The 22771-nt window shown below is 36.8% G+C and overlaps 1 protein-coding gene across 5 annotated transcripts in view; it reads left to right on the top strand.

Annotated features, from left to right (window-relative positions):
• Positions 1–22771, top strand: part of HGF (hepatocyte growth factor) — a 103456-nt gene that overhangs the window by 28989 nt on the left and 51696 nt on the right. For 2 of the 5 annotated variants that reach the window (XM_036760345.1, XM_036760343.1), the window contains exons 5-7: positions 3762–3904; positions 10375–10495; positions 12177–12295. In XM_036760345.1, coding sequence (XP_036616240.1) covers positions 3762–3904; positions 10375–10495; positions 12177–12295 — 383 coding nt within the window. Of the gene's footprint in view, positions 1–3761; positions 3905–4134; positions 5124–10374; positions 10496–12176; positions 12296–22771 lie in introns of those variants that run through there. The other 3 variants (XM_036760344.1, XM_036760347.1, XM_036760346.1) reach the window with 3 other exon arrangements.

Below are 22771 nucleotides of genomic sequence, written 5' to 3'. Positions count from 1 at the left end.
TATTAGATTAAGATATATTGAACTTTAGTAATATAACTATACTTTCTTACAGCACTGGTTATTACATTCTGTAAATATGTTATTTATGCATTCTTGGTTTTAACATAGTAAAAAAAATAACTAATTTGAAAAGAAATCTAAAAATACCTATTTGTCATACATATTAGTTTGTGTTTTGAAAATGCTTCACATGGATAACCGAAATGGAATTTTAAAATTCCCTGGCTGCACAATGTTTGCCACAAAAATTTCCCTGAGGTTTCTTGCCGTCTCTCTTTCTTTCTCTCTCTTGCTCTTGCTCTCATCCTCTTTTCTTCCTTCTCCGTCTTTTCCTCTCTCTATTTCCCCCTCTCCTACGCTACTTTCTCCTTCCCAAACTATAATGTCATTAATTCTTCTTTTTCTTTCTTCCAAGAAAGGAAAAACAAACACTCTCTACTAGAGAATGAATGTGCATGAATGGGGAGAATATGTATATTCACACATGTACACATATATACACATACACATACATACGTGCATACATATGATGCTTATTATGCTCCAAATAATGTGCAAAGTTCTGGGGATAAAAATACAAAAATAAAGCCAGTCCCTGACCTCAAAGAGCTTCAGTTTTTTGGTAGAGTAAGAATTCTTAGCCTTTTTTGTGCCTGGAGCACTTTAGCAGACTGGTGAAGCTTATGGGCACCTTCTCAGAATAATGTTTTAAAATGCATTTAAAAATGTTTAGGATTACAAAGAAAATCAATCACAGTAAAAACAGTGTTCTCTTGTCTCTCTCTCTCTCTCTCTCCCTCTCTCTCTCTCTCTCTCTCTCTCTCTCTCTCTCTCTCTCTCCCCCCCTCTCTCTCTCTCTCTCTCTCTCTCTCTCTCTCTCTCTCTCTCTCTCTCTCTCTCTCTCTCTCTCTCCCTCCCCTCCCTCCCCACCTTGAGTAATGCCAAGTTAAGAACATTTATAATAGAGGGAAACAGGGAAACAAGACATATAGGGGAGTGGTGGCCAGGGACAACTACTTGTTACTGAAAGTTACAGACGTTGATTTTGGGGCCATAGGGGATAAGACTGACTCACCCCAGTTGCAGGAACCATTGCAGCATTGATTTAATCATGTTTTCAGAACTGGAGATAAGAGGATGGTGGCAAAGAGAGGGCAACAAAGGAGTTGATAAGGCTCAGAAGGAAGTGGCTGGAGAATACAGAGTGAAGTGAATGGGCATGGGCTTTAATCGAACTAGTAAGCAAGGAATAGTAGTAACCAAGCTGGACAGTGAGGCCCCAGGGAGAAACTCCAGAGCATGCTCTCTAGTGTGGACTGCAAGGAAGTTGTAGGGGCGGAGGGTGGGGGGAATACTGAGGAAAAGGCCAGAGAGTAGGGAATGAAACTGACCATCATTAATGTCTACTCTTAATGAAGTTACTGGGGAACTCCAAGCTTGAATGACTTGCCACTGGGTAACAGAGTCACATATATTGAAACACAAACTTGAACGCAGGTTCCTTGGACACAAGATTTCTTTCCATTATTCTAGATTGCCATGGTCCTTCTCCAACTTTTCATCATTAAAAAGAATCACTGACTGTGGTCAAAATGGGAAATCTAATGAAGTGGCTATTATTCATTGACCAATTTCCCAAAACAGAGGGGAAAATGAGTGGGAACTGTTCTTTAAAAAAAGAAAACTTCTCTTTTGTCATGACCTAAACAAATAAAAAAGACACGTTATAGGGGAACATTTGCAACTAAGAGAGAAACTGGCTTATGTTTCAAAGAAACAAATCTTTCTGTCATATGCAGTGAGTGATTATTTAACAATAGTAATAGTAACAACTCTCATGCATATAAAGTTTTAAAATTTTAAAAAGTATTTTCCTCACCAATGCCCTGTGGTACATATAAGTTCCCAGAATCACAGATTTAGAGCTGATAGAGAGTTTAGAGTTTCTCTAGTCCAATTCCTTCATTTTACACATGAGTAAACCAAGGCCAAGAGAGGTTCAATGACATGTTCAGAGTCATAATGCTATCAAGTGGCTCATTATACATAAACTGTGTCAGTATTTTAAATGTTTATCATTAAAAAGATTTCTTGTGCAAAATAACTATTTTGTTACAGTAGATTCATTTCAGATACATTCTATGATACACTGTATAGGACAGGACAAGTTAAGAAATAATGAATCTTCTGATTTCTAGTTCAGTGAATAAAATCTGGAATTATGAATCAATAACTTGGCAATTCCCTTGGTCTATTTTTATTGTTTAAATATTCTATTTCAGATCCTTCTTAAAGATCATTAGATGATTTCTTTTGAATAATTTCAGTAGGAGCTTTTTAAAAATGTATGAATTAAAATCTATTTAATATTGGAAAGATCAGATTGATAAATTATAGTTATTTCCTTTTATGGAAAATCCATTTAAAAGTGAGTTACGTAATATTTGAAGATATTTGAAAAAACAATATAACCACATTTTATGGGGATGAGGTTTCAAAGCTAAAAATAAAGTGAAAACCAGGTATAGTTCAAATTACCCTTGGAAATCCCTTAAGTCATCCACAATAATTTACAATACTATATTTAAAAAATTATAGTTGGAAAGGAGCTGAAATCTCTTTAAAGGAAGGTAATATGTATCAGAGAACTATAGACCTGAGTTATTTGTTATAGAAAATGAATGTAAATTACATTTTTTACTATACTCAGTTAATCTATTGATCAAGGTAGAAGGAAGAACCAATTCTTCAAGTAGAAGGGGAAAACAGGTAAATACTTAACTATCAGGAAAATTTTTCAAGGGAAAATACTTGAAAGAGCTTCACACATATGCTACAGATAGGTACATCATAGATACACAGGTATACACATCTATGATATTGGAATCCCCATTCACGTAACTTTTACTCCTTCTGTGCTTCACCACAAGGCAGAGAGCACTGTAGAAAATCATACCACCACCATAGTGGTATTTTAGCTTACAAGGAATATAAAAAAGGCCAACTAAAGCTATCCCTCTCATTAGCTGCTTTACTATAAGTAGAGGGCAGTTAGTGCCAGGCCTAGAGTCAAGGGCACCTGAGTTTAAATCTGGCCTCATACACTTACTAGCTGTGCAACCTTGGGCAAGTCACTTAACCCTGTTCACCTCAGCTCTTCATTTATATAATGATCTGGATAAGGAAATGGTAAACCACTCCAGTATCTTTGCCAAGAAAACCCCAGATGGGGTCACAAAGAGTTGGACAGGACTGAAAAGACTGAACCATAACTCTGAATTAGATAATAACAACATGATTTGGATTCAGCCCAGGAACAGCAAACACAGTTCTATCTTGAGCCTACTGAGTAGAATTTAGGATTCTGTCAGTATTATTTAAAGTATTACTTATCCTTCCTCTCTCTCTCTCCCTCTCTCCCTCTCTCCCTCCCCCCCCCCCCCCTCTCTCTCTCTCTCTCTCTCTCTCTCACACACACACACACACACACACATTCTAGTAATGTTGCTGAGCTTGTAATTCAAATCATGAAATTTTCATATGGCTATAATGTGACACCAGTGTAACAAAAGAAAGAATGAAGTTTAAGCATTTTTTTTCTGATTTGATTAAAACAAAAGGAGGAAGGGCAAGAATGTTTTATTTCTCTTCAAATGGGTGGGTGAATAAGAAATAACCCCTGTACCCAGTGACTAATAAAGCAACATTTACAATAAGATTTGCATGCTCTTATACTGTAATGATTATCATTTTAAAACTAGCTTTTTGCCTTCGAGCTATCGAGGGAAAGACCTACAGGAAAATTACTGTCGAAATCCTCGAGGGGAAGAAGGAGGACCTTGGTGCTTCACAAGCAATCCAGAGGTACGCCATGAAGTCTGTGACATTCCTCAGTGTTCAGAAGGTAAATTAACATTAACGCATGGTGGGACACTGTTTCCCTTTAATGTGGAAGTCTAACCCTCTTGACTGTTAATAGTAACTAATCAAATTACCAATAGAAATGGGCATTAGAAGTGGAGTCCTGTTTATATGTGATTAATTTGGAGATTAATCTTTAAAAGGATTGTTAAATATGGAGGGAATGTAGTTCTAGTTCGAATGCCAAATAATGAACATGGTTCTCTCCTGCAGGTGGAAATAGGAGCTGGCTGAGTTAAACCCCACAGTGAGAGCCTTGAGGTAGCTTCAGGAATCCCTTCTGGGGGAGGACAGGAGAGGGAGAAACTCTCTCTTTCATTCAGGGGTATGCACGTGTGCACACACACATTGCTCCTCCTCGCTTCGGCCCCTTCCTTACAATTCCCAAAGGGGCAGGTTAGGGAGTAGACCTGTTAGTCACGTATCAATTCCACTCACCAGACAGCTGCTTCTGTGGAAGCTTTGTCCTGGAAGACACCGGAGAAGAATATAGATTGGGACAATGTAAGCCTTTTTACTCTGTGTGCTTTGGAGGACATGGTACTTGTGCTTTACTGGACATATGGGGAGCACTAAGCATGACACAGAATATTATCTGAGAGATGACAGTAATGGTTCCAAAGCTTTCTTGATTGAAGGCACCCTAAATCCATTTTTTTACCTCCTCCCGCAGCATAGATGGGCATTGTCCATGCTATTGCAGTGGAAATCTGAATGACTCACAAGATGGAAGAATAAGCATTTCAGCATTGTCTGTGGTTTTATTTACTTAGGTCAATCTGGCTGCTAAAATAGCTGGAACCATGAATTTGTCAGAAATTCAACATTTTAAAAATCATACACCCAAAACATGAATTCTGTTGTATTAGGAATTCACTGTTTTTTTTTCTTTTTTAAGTACTCAGGGGTTTACTGGAATGGTGCCCATGTTTTCTAGCAAGATGTTTCATTGGTTTGCTGTGAACCAAAGGCCTTGTTTGACAATTTTCCTGCACATGCATTCGTTTGATATTAGGATGATTTTCATCACTATCATTGTTGGATAATTGTTATAAAGTAATATTTTTTATTGTTCGTTGATTTAAAGTTAATTTAACTTTGTGCTAGAGCCAGTTCCATTTTTGCTTTGTAAACTATCACTTTCCATTCCATATCACATTCTGTTCATTATAACTTTCTCCATGTTTTCTTTAAAAAAAAATAAACTTGTCTATGGTAACTATGAACAAGTCTGTTTTGTATGAACAAGGGTATAACAAAGCATTTGAAGTAAATTTACACATGGGACAGAAGTTCCTATTTTTAGAGGGTCTCCATTGCTACAGTTTATGTGGAAAAGTTCTGAGCTGTCTCTCAAATGTACTGACTTCAGTCAGATGACTGGCTGGCTGGCTGCTTGACTGACTGACTAACATAGACTATTAGAGGGGAAGTGAAAGCAAAGAGCACTTTTCTGGCTTCCTTTATCTTATTAGCCTATGAACTTTTGGTCTCTGAATTGTTTGCATTCATTCCCACTCACTCAGAAAAGAAGGCTTAAAATTAGAAATAAGAGTAAAGAGAAGACTAAGAGATGACCCTACTTCCCTTCCCATTTCATCCCCATATCACTACAGCTTACAGTCACTTTATTTTGAAATTATTATAAATATGAAATAGAAATACAATAGAATATTTGGGAGCTTGGACTAATCTTTATAGACTAATCCTGTGGCTTGAAGAACCTGTGCTATTTGAATTGATGTTATAATAAGCCATGTTTTAAAAAGGTTGTAATGCAGTTCCAATCACAAAAGGATATTCAAAACTTATTTCTGTGGAAAAACCCAAGATTAGACATTATATAGAATTTATTTAGCAGCTGGGAAAAATACCTCCAAATAAAAAACTTTTAACTAGAACCTGTAGTGAAAGTCTTCTACTCAGGTATGCTTATCATTACTATTATTGTTATTTTTATAAAAAAATAAAATGGGACAGATTCAAAGATATCTGTTGCTCATGCTTCAGTTTGCCCAATAGTTGATTCATCATTTAAAATACAAGGTTTGTATTTGTTTTTATGTTTCATGGGTTGGCCACCATCACCAAAATACTTGTGACCTATGTCATATTTCTAGTGAGGAACCTCTTGGAATTTAGTAAGACTGGTCCCCACAGCAGATACAACCTGTTATTGGGACCACACTTGAAGCCTTTCCAGCTTATTAAGACCCAAGCTTATTTTTTAATGGTATATCCTTTTAATATACAAAGTGACTTTCATATTATGATGAGGCATCATTTTCTATTCTGGGACAAATGACTTGATACAGATTTTGCAAGTTTAACTTCTAAGATGGTAGTGGCTAACCTACTAATGAAATAGCCGACTAAAAGTTGTTTGAAATTTAAGTGAAATCTGTTATAAACTAGATTTTTACCATTAGATGTCAATTATTCTTTTCTTTGAAATTTGAATCTTTCACATATAAGTTCTATTAACTGAAATGACAAATGTTCTCTCAGAGCATTAAGAACTTTTACACACGATGTAAGGAAAACACAACTTTTATTTAATAGACAAAATTTGACACAGAAAACTCAATCTAGAAAACAACTATGGACTAAAAAATAAAATCATAAGCATGATTACAACATACATCTTTAAAAAGTTTTTCAAATGGTGTTCTGCCATTATCTGTTGTTCCCTACGATATTCTTAAAGTCACCCCATCAATGAATTTCTACTAATCCTTATTATATGTTTTCCCTACTCAATTAAGGTCATCCATTTAAGGAAAGAAATAAGTTAACTCTATGTTTATGTGTGAAGTTTTTGAAATGATGTTAACAACCCAAAAGAAGTTAAGAGAGAAACTGGCATGCGCTTTATACAAATAAACATCAGAATGATTTTATCTACCTGAAGATGTTCTTTCCTAGCGCAATATAATAAAACTTAGTAAAGGGATTAAAAAATAGCATGGGCGTAGCTACAGAATATTTACAAATCATTCCTTTAGTATATAAACACAGATCACTTATGTTTTCATAGTGGACAACTCATGGAACACAAAACAGATCTGTTCTTTTTTTGTTTATTGCTGCCATGAGAAAAATGTTAAAGTTGCATCAGTCTTTATGGGATTTTTTTCCTGCACTTTAGGCCCATCATTTAGGTCATGTCTTTTCCTACCAAAAGAAGGCTCCCTAAAAACAGAACACTTTATTTGGCTTGTGTTTGTATGGCTGAGCACAACATTTTATTTTGATCTTTTGAAGTGAAGGATCCATTGTTGTTGTTATAGAGATAGTAAAGATTATATCGATGCCTTTAAAATAAGTGGAGCAGGACCAGTAGCAAAGTGAAAGGGCCATACTTATCCTCTTCAGTGTTATAGAACTATTGCCACCTGCTGGGGTCCTTTAGTAGGAAGTCCTGCGCCACACCATTCCATCCAAATTTGATTGAAATCTTGTGGACTTGGGAGTGGGGAAGAGAAGATACTCTTTTGGTTTATTCTTCTCTCATTTTCTTGCCACACGTTGAATTACTGAAGGTGGTCCTCCTGTGTCTGACTAGAAACATGGGTTAGGGAAAAAGGTTCCTAAAGAACTAAATGATTCAAGCTACTCACCTTAGGCAAGATGATGAAGCCATTTTTCCTTTCTCCCTCCTATCCTTCTCTTTGGCTCAGCCAGGTAAGTATCTAGTACAGAGCCCCTACCACTATTTAGAAAGGGAAGAGGGGAGGGAAATGCCGAAGGGTATAAGTGATTACATTTAAAATTGAGTTTTCTGATTGTGTATATGTGTATGTGTATGTGTGTGTGTATATTTAGATGTAATATATATAATCTAAATATGTATATGTGTGTATATGCAGTTAGATCTTAGATCTCAGGGATATTGTCCAAATTCCTTAGACTGTCTTTCAAGACTTTTTATTTTTAAATCTGATGCCACTCTACCTAACTAATTGCATCTATCGCTATCCTCACCCCCCCCCCCAACACCCTCAGCTATTAATCCTGTCTGTTCCTTCAGCAGGCTCATTCTTTTTACTTAGGGTGTTTTCCCCTGGGCACCTCTGAACACATTGTTTTCCCAGCCCTCTCCTTCCTTTCCCTGCCTCTCCTGTTTCTCTGACTCCTCTCTTCCTATCCATATTCTAAGGCCCATCTTAAATCATACCTTCAGTATCAACCTGATCTCAGTTGCCCATTTGATCTTGTAGAACTTACCTTTATAACATATTCTGGCATGTAATCATAAACTACTATGATGGACAATCACATATCTCCTATTATGTTTGTAAATCTTGCTCCTCCAACTAGATGATAGGTTCCATAAACATAGGAGCCTTTATTTATATTTATTTTTATACCCTTTCTCCATACCTTTTCTCCATCTCTCACAGCACTTACTATAATATTGAGTACAAAGCATGTGTTCAATAAATAATCATGAGTTTGATTGTAACAGCCAATATGTATATGGTACTTTACAAAATGCGTTATATTTATTATTTCACTTCATTCTCACAATGACAATGTATGGGTCAATTCTTGTTATTGTGTTAAAATATTAGGGAAAAGTTATACCTGTAAGAGAAAGACATAGGAGACCTTATATTTGAGTATTATATACATATTGCTTATGTGAGATGATGGAACTTTCCACAGTCATCCTAAGAAAAGGCAGGAACAAAGAGAATTTCACTTTATTTTGCATAAAAACACCCAGCAAAGTATAGAAGGATTGGAACTACGTAATCGTGTGAACGATTCATATGTGAAACTGAAATGTGCTGACACCTGACCTATCTGAGGGATATCATTGTGAAAATGAGTCACGTAGAGGACTTAGGTCAACCCAAATGGCTTCAGCAGTGTGCTATTAGCCTCCCTCATTTGCATAGTAGGTATTTACAGAATTCAGGAGTCTGGGGCTTCTTAGTATCAAGGTAAAGGAAAGACTGAATAAATGCTTTGTCTTGGTGTACAGATTAGCCCACAAAGAAATGAATGAGAGTGGGGAAACAAAGTGGTGATGTGTTTATACCTAAAACACTATTATAATAAAATGATTAATAAAAGCTCATATATTGCTGAATCTAACCTTTGAGTTTTACTTGTTTATCACTGGGGCAGACTGAATTTGAAGACAATCAGTTTTTCTCCAGTCTAATGTCAAGAGACATCCAGTTTACCTGAAATAATAGCAGTAGACTCCAAACAAATTATGTAATGGTTACAAAACTAATTTTCTGGAAAGAGAAACACTGACGTTGTTCTTCCGCATGTATGGTAAACCACAGCATCATTTAATCATTTGAAGAATCCCATATTCAGTTAAGGAATGGTCAAGACAGAAGACTAGAAAATGATGGATTTAGAGTTCTCAGTGTAACATTTGTGAAGCAACTCCATTGTCTAAAACAGACATATTAGTTTGCTAGGTAAGCTCTTTATGAATAGGGATTGTTTCATCGTTGGTCTTTTTATCACTAGCACCTAGCAAATTTATTGTTCTGTAAAATTTGGAATACAAAAGACCACACTTAAGGATCTAGAAGGCCACATGTGGCCTCAAGGCTGCAGGTCCCCCACCCCTGACCTAGCACAATATCTGACACATAGCAAATACTTAATAGATGCTGGCTAGCTCACAGAGTCAGGTTATACTTTTTAAGAGGTGATCGTACACTGAATTAAACATAGGGCAGCTTGTCTTATGTGATTTTATAATAAGAATTAAATACAATATCTACATGCAAGACAAATTTCAGAGAAATCCTATTTTGGTCAACATTATCAACAGAGTCTGTGGATCAGTGGAATGCTTTAAAAATATGTCCATTGTATAACACATAGTTTCTGACACAAGACAGTGTTCTGACTTCCTAAATTGGTTGGTTACCTTCCTGTGACCTCTACTTTGGGTATCTGGCTTTTATTTTATTATAACCTATTGTATTATTATAGGGTGAATAATATACTCTGTCAATAATTGAGATGGTACAAAAAACAATCGGTTTCAGGACTTCTGAGGGGAAAGTAGCCCTGGAAGAGGCTAAAATTCTCAGTCTTCTAGATGCTTTTTGCATGGTGATTAAGTTCTCATTTTGTTCTTGATCTAGTTAAAACATCCAAATCTTAGATATTTAGTACTTCACATTCAGGGTAATCTGACACCATCCTAAATATGTTTTAAATTTAAGGTTTTAAATTTGATTTCACAATACACCATCTACTATTACACTATTCTGAAGCTGACTGAAAGGATATTTTTACGCTAACATTTAAAAAAAAACCAATTTTATAACATCCTAAGCCAGAGTACAGTATTAAAGTATCATTTTTAAAAAATTCATGGTTGAAAAGATTGATGTTTTAATACAATAGTGGTATCCTTTTTTGTGTTGTCTTAGGTTACAAACATGCTAATATTTACTTTTCTTTTGGTAGTTGAATGTATGACTTGCAATGGGGAAAGTTACCGAGGTCCCATGGATCATACTGAATCAGGCAAGATATGTCAGCGCTGGGATCATCAGACACCACACCGACACAAATTCTTGCCAGAGAGGTAAAGACGTCTCCTGATTTTGTGTTGGCTCTAGTTTTGAAAGTTCTCCTTTGGCATTCCCACTTTGGGGATGATATTGACTGTACCAGTAGACCAATAAACACAGAGTCAGAAACCTCCCCTTAATATGTATGATACTTTTGACACAGTTCTCAGGACCATCAGAGTTCTGGGAAAAGGAGTTCATGATGAGGACATAATTACAGAGTTATAGCTCCATCTGGCACTAACTCAAGCCCCCAGTGGTTGGAATTCTCACCATCAGGATAGTTCTGGGGACAATGCTATCAGATAGGGTATGGTAGAACATTTACATGACTCATTTCCCTAACTCTTGCATATCTTGGAGGAAGGGGGAGGTATGGAAGAGGAAGATTCATTAATAGTCCTGCAGGTCTGAACTACAGGAGCAGAGAATAAATTGGCTACTACTGCTAATACTGGCCTTTCAGTCCCTCTAGAGCAGACAATTTGTATAGTGAAAGGTGTGCTGAATTTAGAGCCAGAAAAATTGAGTTTAAATCCCAGTTTTGTAACTTACTACCCATGTGATATTGAGCTGGTTACATTCTTTTGGTTTTTTGTTTCCTTATCTATAAAATGAGGGGTATGGACTAAATGACTTTTAAGATCCCTTTAAACTCTAAATCTATAATCCCATGAAATAAGATTCTTCCTTTTTTAGTGATGTGTGCCTTTTCTGAGTCACATATATTATTAATCCCAGGAATATCTCTACAAGCGATACGAAGTGGAGACTTAAAACAAACACAAACCTAAAGCACAGGGTTGTTCTGATTAACCAGCCAGGCTGATGTTTATGTGGAAATTATGCAGCAAAGATGCATCCAAATTCCTGATTTTTTTTCTCTCCAAGAGGCAGTTTGGGCCTGAATTATTCTGATAATTGTCTCCATTATCCGTTTCACTTTGCCTTGAAATCTTATGTGGTTTTTTGAGGAAGTTTCTTCAATTTTAAATATGTGAACAAAAATTCAATCAAATAATTATAAGGAAACTTCATTTCCTCTTTTTGTTTGGCATTTACTAAGCCATTTATTTGGTCCTTTTCTAATTAAACCCCTACTTTAAAAATGGCACCTCTCTTTTAGGTAATACCACAGGGAATGTGGTAACAATTAATATCAAGCAACGATGTCAGACTCTGCTAAGTTTAATGGAGAAGAAAGCAATACATTAAGTATTTGCTTTTTTACTACTGGGAGAGTGAGGACATGACCTCGAAATGCTCTATTAGCAGAATCAAGGTGTCATTAATAATGGAGCTATTGAAACATAATTTTCAATTTAAACTTAGAAAGATGTCCTACAAAAGGACCAGTTTTCTTAAAGAGTATTCTATGGCAGGTCATGTTTATGTAATCCATTTTTAATTGGGTTCTATAAGATAGGCATTCAGTTTTGTTTTCGGTTCTGGGCCACCAGAAAGGCTTTAAATAATTAACAGAATTAACCCTATCTGGCACCCCACACACAATAGCATGTGAATGTCAACCTCATGGTTGATAGGTAGCAAATTCTAATAATGCACAACCCCAAAGAAACCTCCCTTTTCTTGGCTCACGGGATCGGTGCTTAGTTGAAAAGCACTCCTTGAACAGAGGGCTGGGTGGTGTTTCCAGGCAGATTTACATGACACGTTTCTTGGTGTGGTTTGCAGATATCCTGACAAGGGCTTTGATGATAATTATTGCCGCAATCCTGATGGCAAACCGAGGCCATGGTGCTATACTCTTGACCCTGACACCCCTTGGGAGTACTGTGCAATTAAAACATGTGGTGAGTTAGAGACAAATTTATTGCTTCCTTTTCCTCTTGAGGGCTGGGTCTAAGTGGACAATTATCCAAGAGATAGGTTAACAGCTCATTCCACCCATTCTTTGAATTTTACTGTTTTTTTTTATTTTAAAAAATTTTCATCATAGTATTCACTTTTTTACATGCACATAGTGTCATTCTCGTCAAAGTACTTTATATCTATAATTTCATAAGCAAGGTACAGAGACAGGTAATGTTCTTCATCATATCAGTGGATGAACATATGGAGAGAAATTGAGGTTAACGGACATGTTCAAGGTCTCAGAGTCAATGGAGAAGTGAAAACGGAGACCTCTGTTTCTCTGCTTCTGGTCCTGCACTCTTTCTGTTAGAGAACAATTTCTCCCCAGAGAGAATCCATGTGCTGCCAATATACCTTGGGCTCTCTCTTGATGAATGACATATATAGGAATTAAGGGTAATAAGCATAATAGAAACTTCTAACACCTTCACTGCCCCACTAGCTAATCCTAGGCTAGCTGCCTGCTCTCATATGCAGTTTGCACCACACAATTCCAGTTCAGCCTGCCTTTTTGCAGCTCTCTTTCAGCATCCTCTTGCCATTGCATAAGTCTTTGCACAGGCTGTTTCATGACTCAACTCAATTTTTTTTTTAAAAAAGCATTCATTAAGTACTTACTGTGAGCAAAGTACTGTGATAAGCACTGGAAACAGAAAGCCTTAAATAAAATTTTCTGTCCTTAAGGTTGGGAGGGTTGGGGAAAAGGGGAGTTGTGTTATCTGTACTGGCAAATAGAATAAAAGATAATTTTAGGAGGGAGAATCCATGTAACAAACTCTCTTTTGGTTCCTAAAATCACAGTTCTTGGCCCTGTCCTACTTTCTCTGATTAATTCTCCCAATTTTAAAGGATTAAATGTCTGCTCTGTACAATGTGAGAGGCAGTGTGCTATAGTAAATAGAAGGCCAACCTTAAACACAAGATCTGAGTTCAAGCTTTGGCTTTGATACATAATAGCTGTGAGTAAGTCACAACCTTTAATTCTTTAAGATGATTATTCACAGATGAGTTGCCTATCTACATTAGTGGGGGGAATTTCCATATCATGGGAGATTCTAAAATGGATGAAAGCACAGATCTAGAAACTTCTCTCTACCTACTCTAACATCACCCCCCAACCCCCCCCCCCCCCCCGTCAAAAAAAGTTAGGCATTGTGGACATAAACATGTGAATACACACATATATGCATACCTATATAAAGGTGTTACTGGAGTTAGGGGGAAGCTAAGAATTAATTACCCTGAACCCCCACCTCTTAACCTTCATCAACCTTAACCCTTCCCCTCCCATGTCTTATTGTAACTCTTTCATTCTTTGGGCACTATGGGATTCCTTATCTATGTGGAGTTGTTTTTCAGTTGTATTTGACTCTTTATGACCCCATTTGGAGTTTTCTTGGCAAAGATACTACTGTGATTCCAGCTCATTTTACAGATGAGAAAACTGAGGCAAACAGGGCTAAGTGACTTGTCACACAGCTAGTAAATGTCTGAAGCTGGATTTGAACACACAAAGATGAGTATTTTTTGACTCCAAGCCAGCACTCTCTATACTGTGCCACCTAGCTACGACTGTGCCCTTAGCTACCCAAAAGTTGTTCATTTTTTTAGTCATGTCCAACTCTTCATGACCCCATTTGGGTTTTTCATGGCAAATATACTAGAGGGGTTTGCCATTTCCTTCTCCAGCTCATTTTACAGATGAGGAACTGAGGCAAACAGGGCTAAATGACTTGCCCAGAGTCACAGAGCTAATAAGTGTTTGAGGCCACATTTGAACTCAAAACTTGAGTTTTCCTGATTTTATATCTGGCATTCTATCCACTAGCTGATCTATATTGAACAAGTTTCCCTTAGTTCTTAACCTACTTTTTTTAAAAAGAATTTTGTCTACATGCCTTATTATAATTCTCTCCTCTTTCACAATAAGTTTATTTACCGGATCACTCCTTTCATCACCTTTCCAATTCCTACCCTTTTACTAGGGTACTTCAACATTCGTGTCAATGATCTGCCAGGAACCTTAATATATTGGTTTTCTCAGTTTCCTCAAATCCAATGATTAGTCCATTCCACCTCATATTTACACAGAATGGTCATATCTTATACCTCACCATTACAAACAATCATCTACTTCCGTAATAAAAAAAATGACATTCTTCTCTATGACCATAACTTCCTATGATTCCTTCTCTCCCTATATATTAGTTTTTTTAAAAATATTCTTTGCCCTTATTTCAGCCTCCAATTCTACCTTCTGCAGGAGGTCTTTCCCTGTTCCTGCAACTAATGCCTTCCCCCCAAGATTATTTTTAATTTGCACTATTTACATACATATTTGTGTATATATGTATGTACATATGTATCTTCTGTGTACATTTTTTTACATTTTGTGTCCTCCATTAGAATGGGAGCCTCTTAAGTGCAGGGATGGTGTTTTTGCTCTTCTTTATATTTCCAGATGTTTAGCACAATTCTTGGCACATTGCAAATACATGATAGATGTTTGTTAACTGAATGACTGACTGACTCCCCTCCTCAGTACTTCTGTTTGCTACTACTAATGCCCTGGTTTCCCTTTCCTCCTTTCTCAGTTTTATGCTTGTAGTTAACTAGTTCAACTCCACTCTACCACCACGTTGGATCCTTTCCTCCTGTGTCTTGCTGCCATGTATCCCTTGCCACACTACATCCCTGCATTACTATTTACATCTAACCACTAAATCCTGAAGAAAGTCATATAACTAAGTTGACTCAGTACAGTACAAATTTATGTCATCTAACTTGAACTGTGAACTCCTTGTAGCAAGGTAATCATTTTATTCCTCCCTAATTGATTGCCTATTCTCCTCACACAAGCTATTCCAAACCTTAATTTCCCTCTGCAAGCCTCCCCATATTCAACTCAGCTGAGGACCTTGCCTTTTATTTTTTTTTGAGAAAATTGAAGTTATTTTCTGTGAGCTCCCTTGTCTCCCTTCCTCTTCAAACCAAAAGCCTTATCAACATCTCTCATTTCTCCATTTCATCAATTTCCTAATGAGGTGGCCCTTCTCCTTTGCAAGACTAACTCCTCTACATGTGCCCTTGATCCCATCCCTGTGTTCTCTACCAGACTGCCCCCACTACCATCACTTTTTTTCTAATTTTCAGTCTTTATCTACTGACTCCCTCCATTCCCTTTTTTTTGGAGGGGCAAAGGCAGGGCAATCGGGGCTAAGTGACTTGCCCAAGGTCACACAGCTAGTAAGTGTGTCAAGTATCTGAGGCCGGATTTGATCTCAGGTCCTCCTGACTCCAGGGCCAGGGCTCTACTCACTGTGCCACCTAGTTGCCCCATCCCCCATTCTTAAAGTAAGGGAGACCTGAGATTTTGCCATCACTATGAGCTGCTGTCCTATGTCTCTACCTCTCTTCTGAGAAAATGCCATCCATGCTCATTGTCTCTACTTCTTTCACCCAGTCCTCACCCCCTCTGTAATCTGGTTTTAGCCTTATCACTCAACTGAAACTTCAAAGGCAGCAATATTTAGTATTTAAATGGTCCTGAGATCTCATCCATTTGGGCATTCCTACACAAAAAGCAAATCACAGGCTATCTATGCCTATTCTCATCCTGTGTAACTCTTGTCTTTGTTCTCCTAAAACTTCACTATGTGGGGTTCCTTTCTCCCAATATTTTGAGTGTACCAGTGGAGAACTCTGTCCACCTTCCATCCCTCACTCATGTGATGGTCCCATATTCTCTTCCTATCATACAATGTCTTGATGACATCTGTTATTACTGTTCTACAGAGCTCTTCATCGATCATATTTTGCAGCATTCTCATATCATTGATTTCTCTATTGCTCTTTGCATATGCTTATTTTTAGTTCCTCAGAGGCAGTGGGGTACTCTGTCTTGTTGCCATTTAATAACACCAGCAAAACATTAGTATTGAAAAGATAGGCCTTTTCTTTCATGGAAAGAAGGGGGTCATTACAAAAAATCTGCAATTCCCGAAGGCAGTCCTACTCTTTCTTTTCAGCTTTGTGTTCAGCCTTTTTGTTGGCCATTTGTATTGCCTGTTCCAGATAAATATATTGTTAGACAAGTTCTATAATATGTCCATCAAAATGCATGTTGAAATCTGATCAACCAACATTCTTCATTGCCTTGGTTTTTCCTCTGGGTACTATCAGGCCAAACTCCTCTGAATGTGTAGAGTTCTGTATGCTGTGATAATTCAGATACCTGATTTATGTTCTTGCCCAGATAAAGGGTAATCCATTGCCGTATCAAAGTAGATTTCAGAAGTGGCTCTGAAAAGAAGTTTTGAATTTCTTTCAGCTATTGTACTAGTATTTGACTGTAAATTCAGTTATGGAATCAACATAGAAGAGATCTGTTGACATCTGGGTTCGGTGGGGCAAGTTTGGGTTAGAGCAAGGGAAGAAAGATTCACTTTCAACCAGGAGAACTCAAGGTTAAGCAAAATAATTACTTAAAGAAATGGTTTCAAAGCAAAATATAAAGGGAGAAGGGGAAGAAGATGGAAAGACTGGAGAGAGAAAATGAGTGAACCTATCAAGGTGCTAAAAAGGAGGTGAGGTGTTAACTAGATGATAAGAAGACTCCAGAGTTGAAGACTACCACAGAGTCTGCCTCAGCTATTCTCCAGGAGAGCTGGCCATAAGAACTACCCCAGGAAATAAAACAAAAGGTGTGAAAACCCAATTATATAGTAAAAGCAGTAATAATAGTAATAAGTACAATGATACTAGCTAGTATTTATACTGTGCTTTCTGACTTGTAAAGTCCTTTGCATGTATTATTTCAGTTGATCCTAACAACCCTGTGAGGAAGCTGTTATAATCCCCATTTTAGAGATGAGGAAACTGAGTCTGAAAAGACTCAAAGTCCAAAGGTCAGTCTCGTCTCCTTCTTACAAAACAGTGTAAAGGAGTAGACCGAACACCTTTCTGTTCTCCAAGTTATCAGGGAGAATCAAGTGTTCCTTAAGAAGCAGAAGAGCTTCAATGTGTAAACAAAGAGGAAAAATGAAATGAAGATGAAGAGGGAAATCCTGAAAGAGAAGAATTGTCTAAAGCTTTGAGTTAAGTAAAGATGTTGTGGGCTCTTCTCATAGAAGAGAAAGCTGCTCCTTTTTGTCTGAGGAATGACCACGTGGCTCTACGGTGCCATCAAGTCAGAGATTATCCAGTAAGGGCCAGAGGAAGAAGAGACAAATCATGGTAATTAGTGACTGCCTGCTGAAGCAGCATTTTGTTCAACTAATAATAATAGAGAAGGCTGCCATATTCTTGGAGGATATGTAACCAATCAATCAACAAGCATTTATTAAATGCATACAATGTTCTAGTCATTGTGCTAGACACTGGGGATACATAAATACGAAGAATGAAAAAATTCCTAATGACAAGGAGTTTATATTCTGTTGGAAGAAGACAAAAAAGTATGTAAATAATAATTATTTACAAATTATATTCAAGATGTCAGGGAGGACCTCTTTACTCAGAAGGCTATTACGTATTTTTATAATTAATATAGGAATAAATGATACTGCCAGAAGGACCCATAAAAAACCTTTGTAAGGACTATGAAATTTCAGACAAGAAACAAGATTTTAAGGGCACAGGTAACTCTTTGATCACTGTAGCTGATGAAAGACACTGACTTCAAAAAAGAGGCAGATTTAGGAAAAGAAGAGTCAGTCAAGAAGATAAAATTTAGCATGTTTTGGATGTTTGATTTTGGATTTCTGTATCACAGATTAAATAGAGGATTGATGAGCTTTTGGTCAGTGATAGAATGTGCCTAACAAGAGATGAAAAATATATATTTGTTTGAAATCTTGCAAGTCTGATCAAAAGAACTTTAAAAGGTAAATTAAAGGAAATAGCTCATTGAAAACAGAGGGTTTTTTTGTTTTTTAATTTTTTTGAGAGCAGAATCTTTTACATTTCTCTGTACCTCCAGCACTTAGCGCAATGCCTGGCTCATAATAAATGCTTGCTGATTGACTATATAGTATTGACTATATAATATGTCTGTTGTATACTGTATATTGACTATAATTCAATTGACTTCAATTGACTATTTTATACTGTATATTGACTATAAATGAAAGCTTAATAACTGCTTACTGATTGACTATATAGGAAAAAAGTGTATTTTTATACTAAGTTAGGTACCATAGGTAGTAGCTATGAGGCAGCAAGTAGAATAGGGAATAACAGTAGAAAAAGCTAGAAATTCATGGATGAAAATATCTAGGAAAGGAGACAAAAAAAATCCATAGCTTCAGTTTTTCTGTTTTAAAAAAGCATGTGTAAGAAACAAGTAAGGCAATGTTAGAGATGCTAAGTGAAGGAAACAAATTCCAAATCAGTTTTCATTGAACTTGGCATGAAGAGACCCATGATAAGACCATGCCTCTGTAAAGGTGTACCTCACCAGCGTACTTAAGGAACTGATCAGTATAACTAATGTCTCTTTACTAGTGACTTTTTTAAGATTTTGGCTAGTTCTAGAGGTACTGAAAATGTAGAAAAGATTTTTTAAAAGGGCAAATGAGAAGAGATTGTGAATTGTAAATCAGAGGACTTGAGTTCATTTCTTGGTCAGATTCTAGAATACATTATTTGAGTGGATGATTAGTAAATAACCAGAAAAATAAGTGGTATTCACAAAGAACCAGCATGGCTGCATTAAAAATAATTCTTAGGAACATAAAAAGGGTACCTCTTCCAAGAGGCCTTTCCCTTATTTCCACAGCTTCTCCTGCCTTTCCCTGAAGGCTACCTTCTTACATTCTGCAATTTTTTATGCACTAATTTATATATGTTATTTCCTTCATTAGAATGTAAGCTCCCTGAGGGCAAGGGTTATTTTGGATTTTTCTTTGTATCCCCAGTGCTTAGCACAAGACTTAATAAAGTATGTAATAAGTACTAAGTTTTTTTTAAAGCTTTCTGATTGATGGATTTAGAGGTGGAAAGGAAGTTAGAAGAATCTAACCCCTTCATTTTGGAGATGAGTAAACTGAGGCACAGAGAGCTTAAGTGATTTGTCACACAAGGATTAAAGAAAAAGGCAAGATTTTAACTCAGGTTCTCTGACTCTAAAACTCATACCCTTTCTACTGTTCTACATCAACCTAGTAGATTTTATTTTTCCTTTTTGATGGATTTATTAAATTGGTTGATCAGGGAATGCTGACATTCTTTACTTAGATATTAGTAAACCATGTGTCCAAGTCATGTTATTCTTGTATCAAGGAGAGATGTGGGGTAGATGATATTTTAGTTGTATGATTTCAAAATTGTTTGAATGGTCAGACCTAAAAAATAACCATCAGTCTTTTGATGTCACCTCGGTAAGAAGGCTACAGTGAACGGCCTCAGGTATCTGTTCTTGGCCCTGTGCTTTTAATCATTTTACTAATGACTTGAAATGAAGGCAGAAATTGTTTATCAGTTTCTCAGATGATGAAAACCTAGGAAAAATAGTAGAGTCTGGACCTAAAAAGAACTTAATGGTCCAAAACACAATAGAATTTAATAGGATAAATATAAAGTCTGTAAACTGGCCTTTAAAAAAAGCAAAATACAAATGAGGGAATCATGGCTAAATGCTTGAGAAAAAACGCAGCTAGGTGTCCAGTGGAATATAAGTTTGAAATGAGCTAATAGTGACATATGTTAGTAAAAAAAATGGGTATTAGGCTCCATTAATGAAGGCAAGGGATTCAGAACTAGGGAATAGATAGTTTCCCTGTGCTCTGTCCTGGTCACGTTACATCTTGTATACTGAGTTCAGTTCTGGCAACTTTACTTTAGGACAGACACTGATGATTTGGAGAGCATTCAGATGAGGGAAACAAGGATGTGATGAAGAGCCTTGAGACCATGCCATCTGAGGATCAAATTAATGAACTTGGCATATTTTATTAGGCATGAACAGATTTGGGGGAAATAGAATAGGTCTCTCCAAGTACTTCAGGGACTTTCCTGTTGAATAGGGGTAGACTAGTTCTCCTTAGCCTCAGAATGCTGAACTCAGAGCAATGGATGAAAGTTGCAGAGTCAAATCTAGTCATGATTTAGGTCAAATTTCCTAGCAATTCAAACTACTTAAAGACTGAGCTGCTTGGTGAGTTCCTCTCCCTTGGAGGTCTTCACATACAGGCAGGACAACATGTGGCAGAAACTTTCTGTTCCAGTGTATGGTAGGCTAGTCTGAACAATTTTACATGTTGATTGCTTCAGTCATGGAAGTGTCTTTCAAGAGATTTTTTTCTAGCATAGGGATTCTTAGCCTGGAGTCCAGAGACCTCAAACCAAAGCTTAGCATTTTCACAGATTATGAATGTTAAAAATATTCTGAGTTTTAATAGGTTTAAGAACCTCTGGTTTAGTGTCTAATTTGTAAAAATAAAAAACTGATTACCAGCCAAATACATGTGGTAGTGCAAAGAGTGCCTTAGAGTTGGAAGACCTGAGCTTAAAACCAGGCTCTGATAGGAAATACCTTTGTGAGCCTGGGTGAGTCACCAAATTACAGTTTCCTCATCTGTAAAACTGGATAAATGATAGTTTTGTCACATTATTTATTATTTAACATGCTTGCTGAAGTCATCTCTTAATATTAGAGCATTAGATGAATGTAGAAGGTTCTGTGGTGTAGTAGACAGAGAACTGGCCTTAGCCCCAGGAAAACATGAGTTCAACCCTGGCATAGTCACCAAAATTCTAAGAACTGTAGGCATTTCTCTCAGATTATAAATTGCAGAGAAAGTGCTGACCTGCATTAGTTGAAGGAATTTACTCATCTGGGAGTTTCTTTGTCAATAAGAATATAGGTCTAGTCCAGGACTGGGGAACCTGCAGCCTCGAGGCCACATGTGGCCTTCTACGTCCTTGGGTACAGCCTTTTGATTGAGTCCAGGTTTTACAAAACAAATCCTTTTATTAAGGGGATTTGTTCTGTGAGGTTTGGATTCAATCAAAGGGCTGCACTTGAGGACCTAGAGGGTCACATGTGGCCACAGATTTCCCGCCCCTGGCTCTAGCCTCTGTTTCTATGAACAAGAGATATTAAAACGTCATATAAAACTCAATACTTTAAGAATTCGATTTAAGAATTTTAAGAATACTTTAGCAATTTGATAGTGCATTTGATAATGCATGGATGGGCATTAAACCTTAGTAAATGGCCCTTGTCAGTTCCAGGGGATGGATAAAAGGTATCATGTGGGGCCCAAGCCCCTGGTGATGATGACAGTTATAATAGCTGCCATTTATACTTTGCTTTAAGGGTTTGCAAACTGCTTTACCCTTTGTAATTTTATCCTCGTTAATAACTCTTTATAAGTAATATTATCCCCATTTGACAGATGAGTAAACTGTAGTTCAGTAAAGTCAGATGACTTTTTCTCGGTGTATCACATGACCAGTAAGTTTCAGTGGTATGATTCAAACCCACGTCTTTTCTAACTCCAGGTCCAGCTCCCTTTTTGCTATGCCATATTACTTTTTCATACTTAATATGACTTATCCTTGGACAACAGACATCTAATCCATTCCCATTCCCATACTCAAAGCCTTTCCACCGAGGTTGTACTTGAAGCACCTAGATTCAATTCTGTGTCACAACCAGGCATCAGAGTAGAAACTTCTTAAGGAAAATATCATCACCATAACATAAAAACTCAAGTATCTATATCCATACTCTTCAAGGAATGAGTTGTTTTGGAAAGCTAAGTTTTCTCGAGATCTGATGGTTGCTCCGTATTTATATTTTTATTGTTTGGAGGAAATATTCTAACGTTCATTACAATTTTTTAAAATAGGGTATACATTACTTAAAGGTTTTCTTAACATTTTAGACAAGAGTTCTTAACCTGGGCTTCATAAACTTGTTTTAAAAATATTGATAACTGTATTTTAATATGAGTTCCCTTTATAAATTCTATTATTTTATTTAGTGCATTTAAAAACATTTTTTTCTGATAAGGCCTCTATCAGATTCTAGACTGACAAAGAGGTTCATGACACAGAAAAGGTTAAGAATCCCTGAACTGGGGCATACTTCCTACTTCTGGGTGCTATGTTTCTCTTGATGTGGTAGTGAGGTGGTTCATTAGATAGAGTACTGGATTTGGACTCAGGAACAGCGGAGGCCAAATTTTGCCTCAGATATTACTTAGCTTCTGTCAACCTCAGATTCTTCATCAATAAAATGTAGAAAATATCAATAATTCTACCTCACCAGATTGTTGTAAGGATCAAATGAGATAACATTTTATAAACCTAAAAACATTTACATAAATGCTATCTATTGTTGTTGTTATTAATGCATCACAAAGTTGTGTTAGATTCTTTGGCTGACATATCATTCTTACTGACATTCA

The sequence above is a fragment of the Trichosurus vulpecula genome, chromosome 5 (assembly GCF_011100635.1).
Source record: "Trichosurus vulpecula isolate mTriVul1 chromosome 5, mTriVul1.pri, whole genome shotgun sequence".
In the NCBI taxonomy this organism is placed as follows: Eukaryota; Metazoa; Chordata; class Mammalia; order Diprotodontia; family Phalangeridae; genus Trichosurus; species Trichosurus vulpecula.
This window is presented reverse-complemented; position numbering and strand designations above follow the sequence as displayed.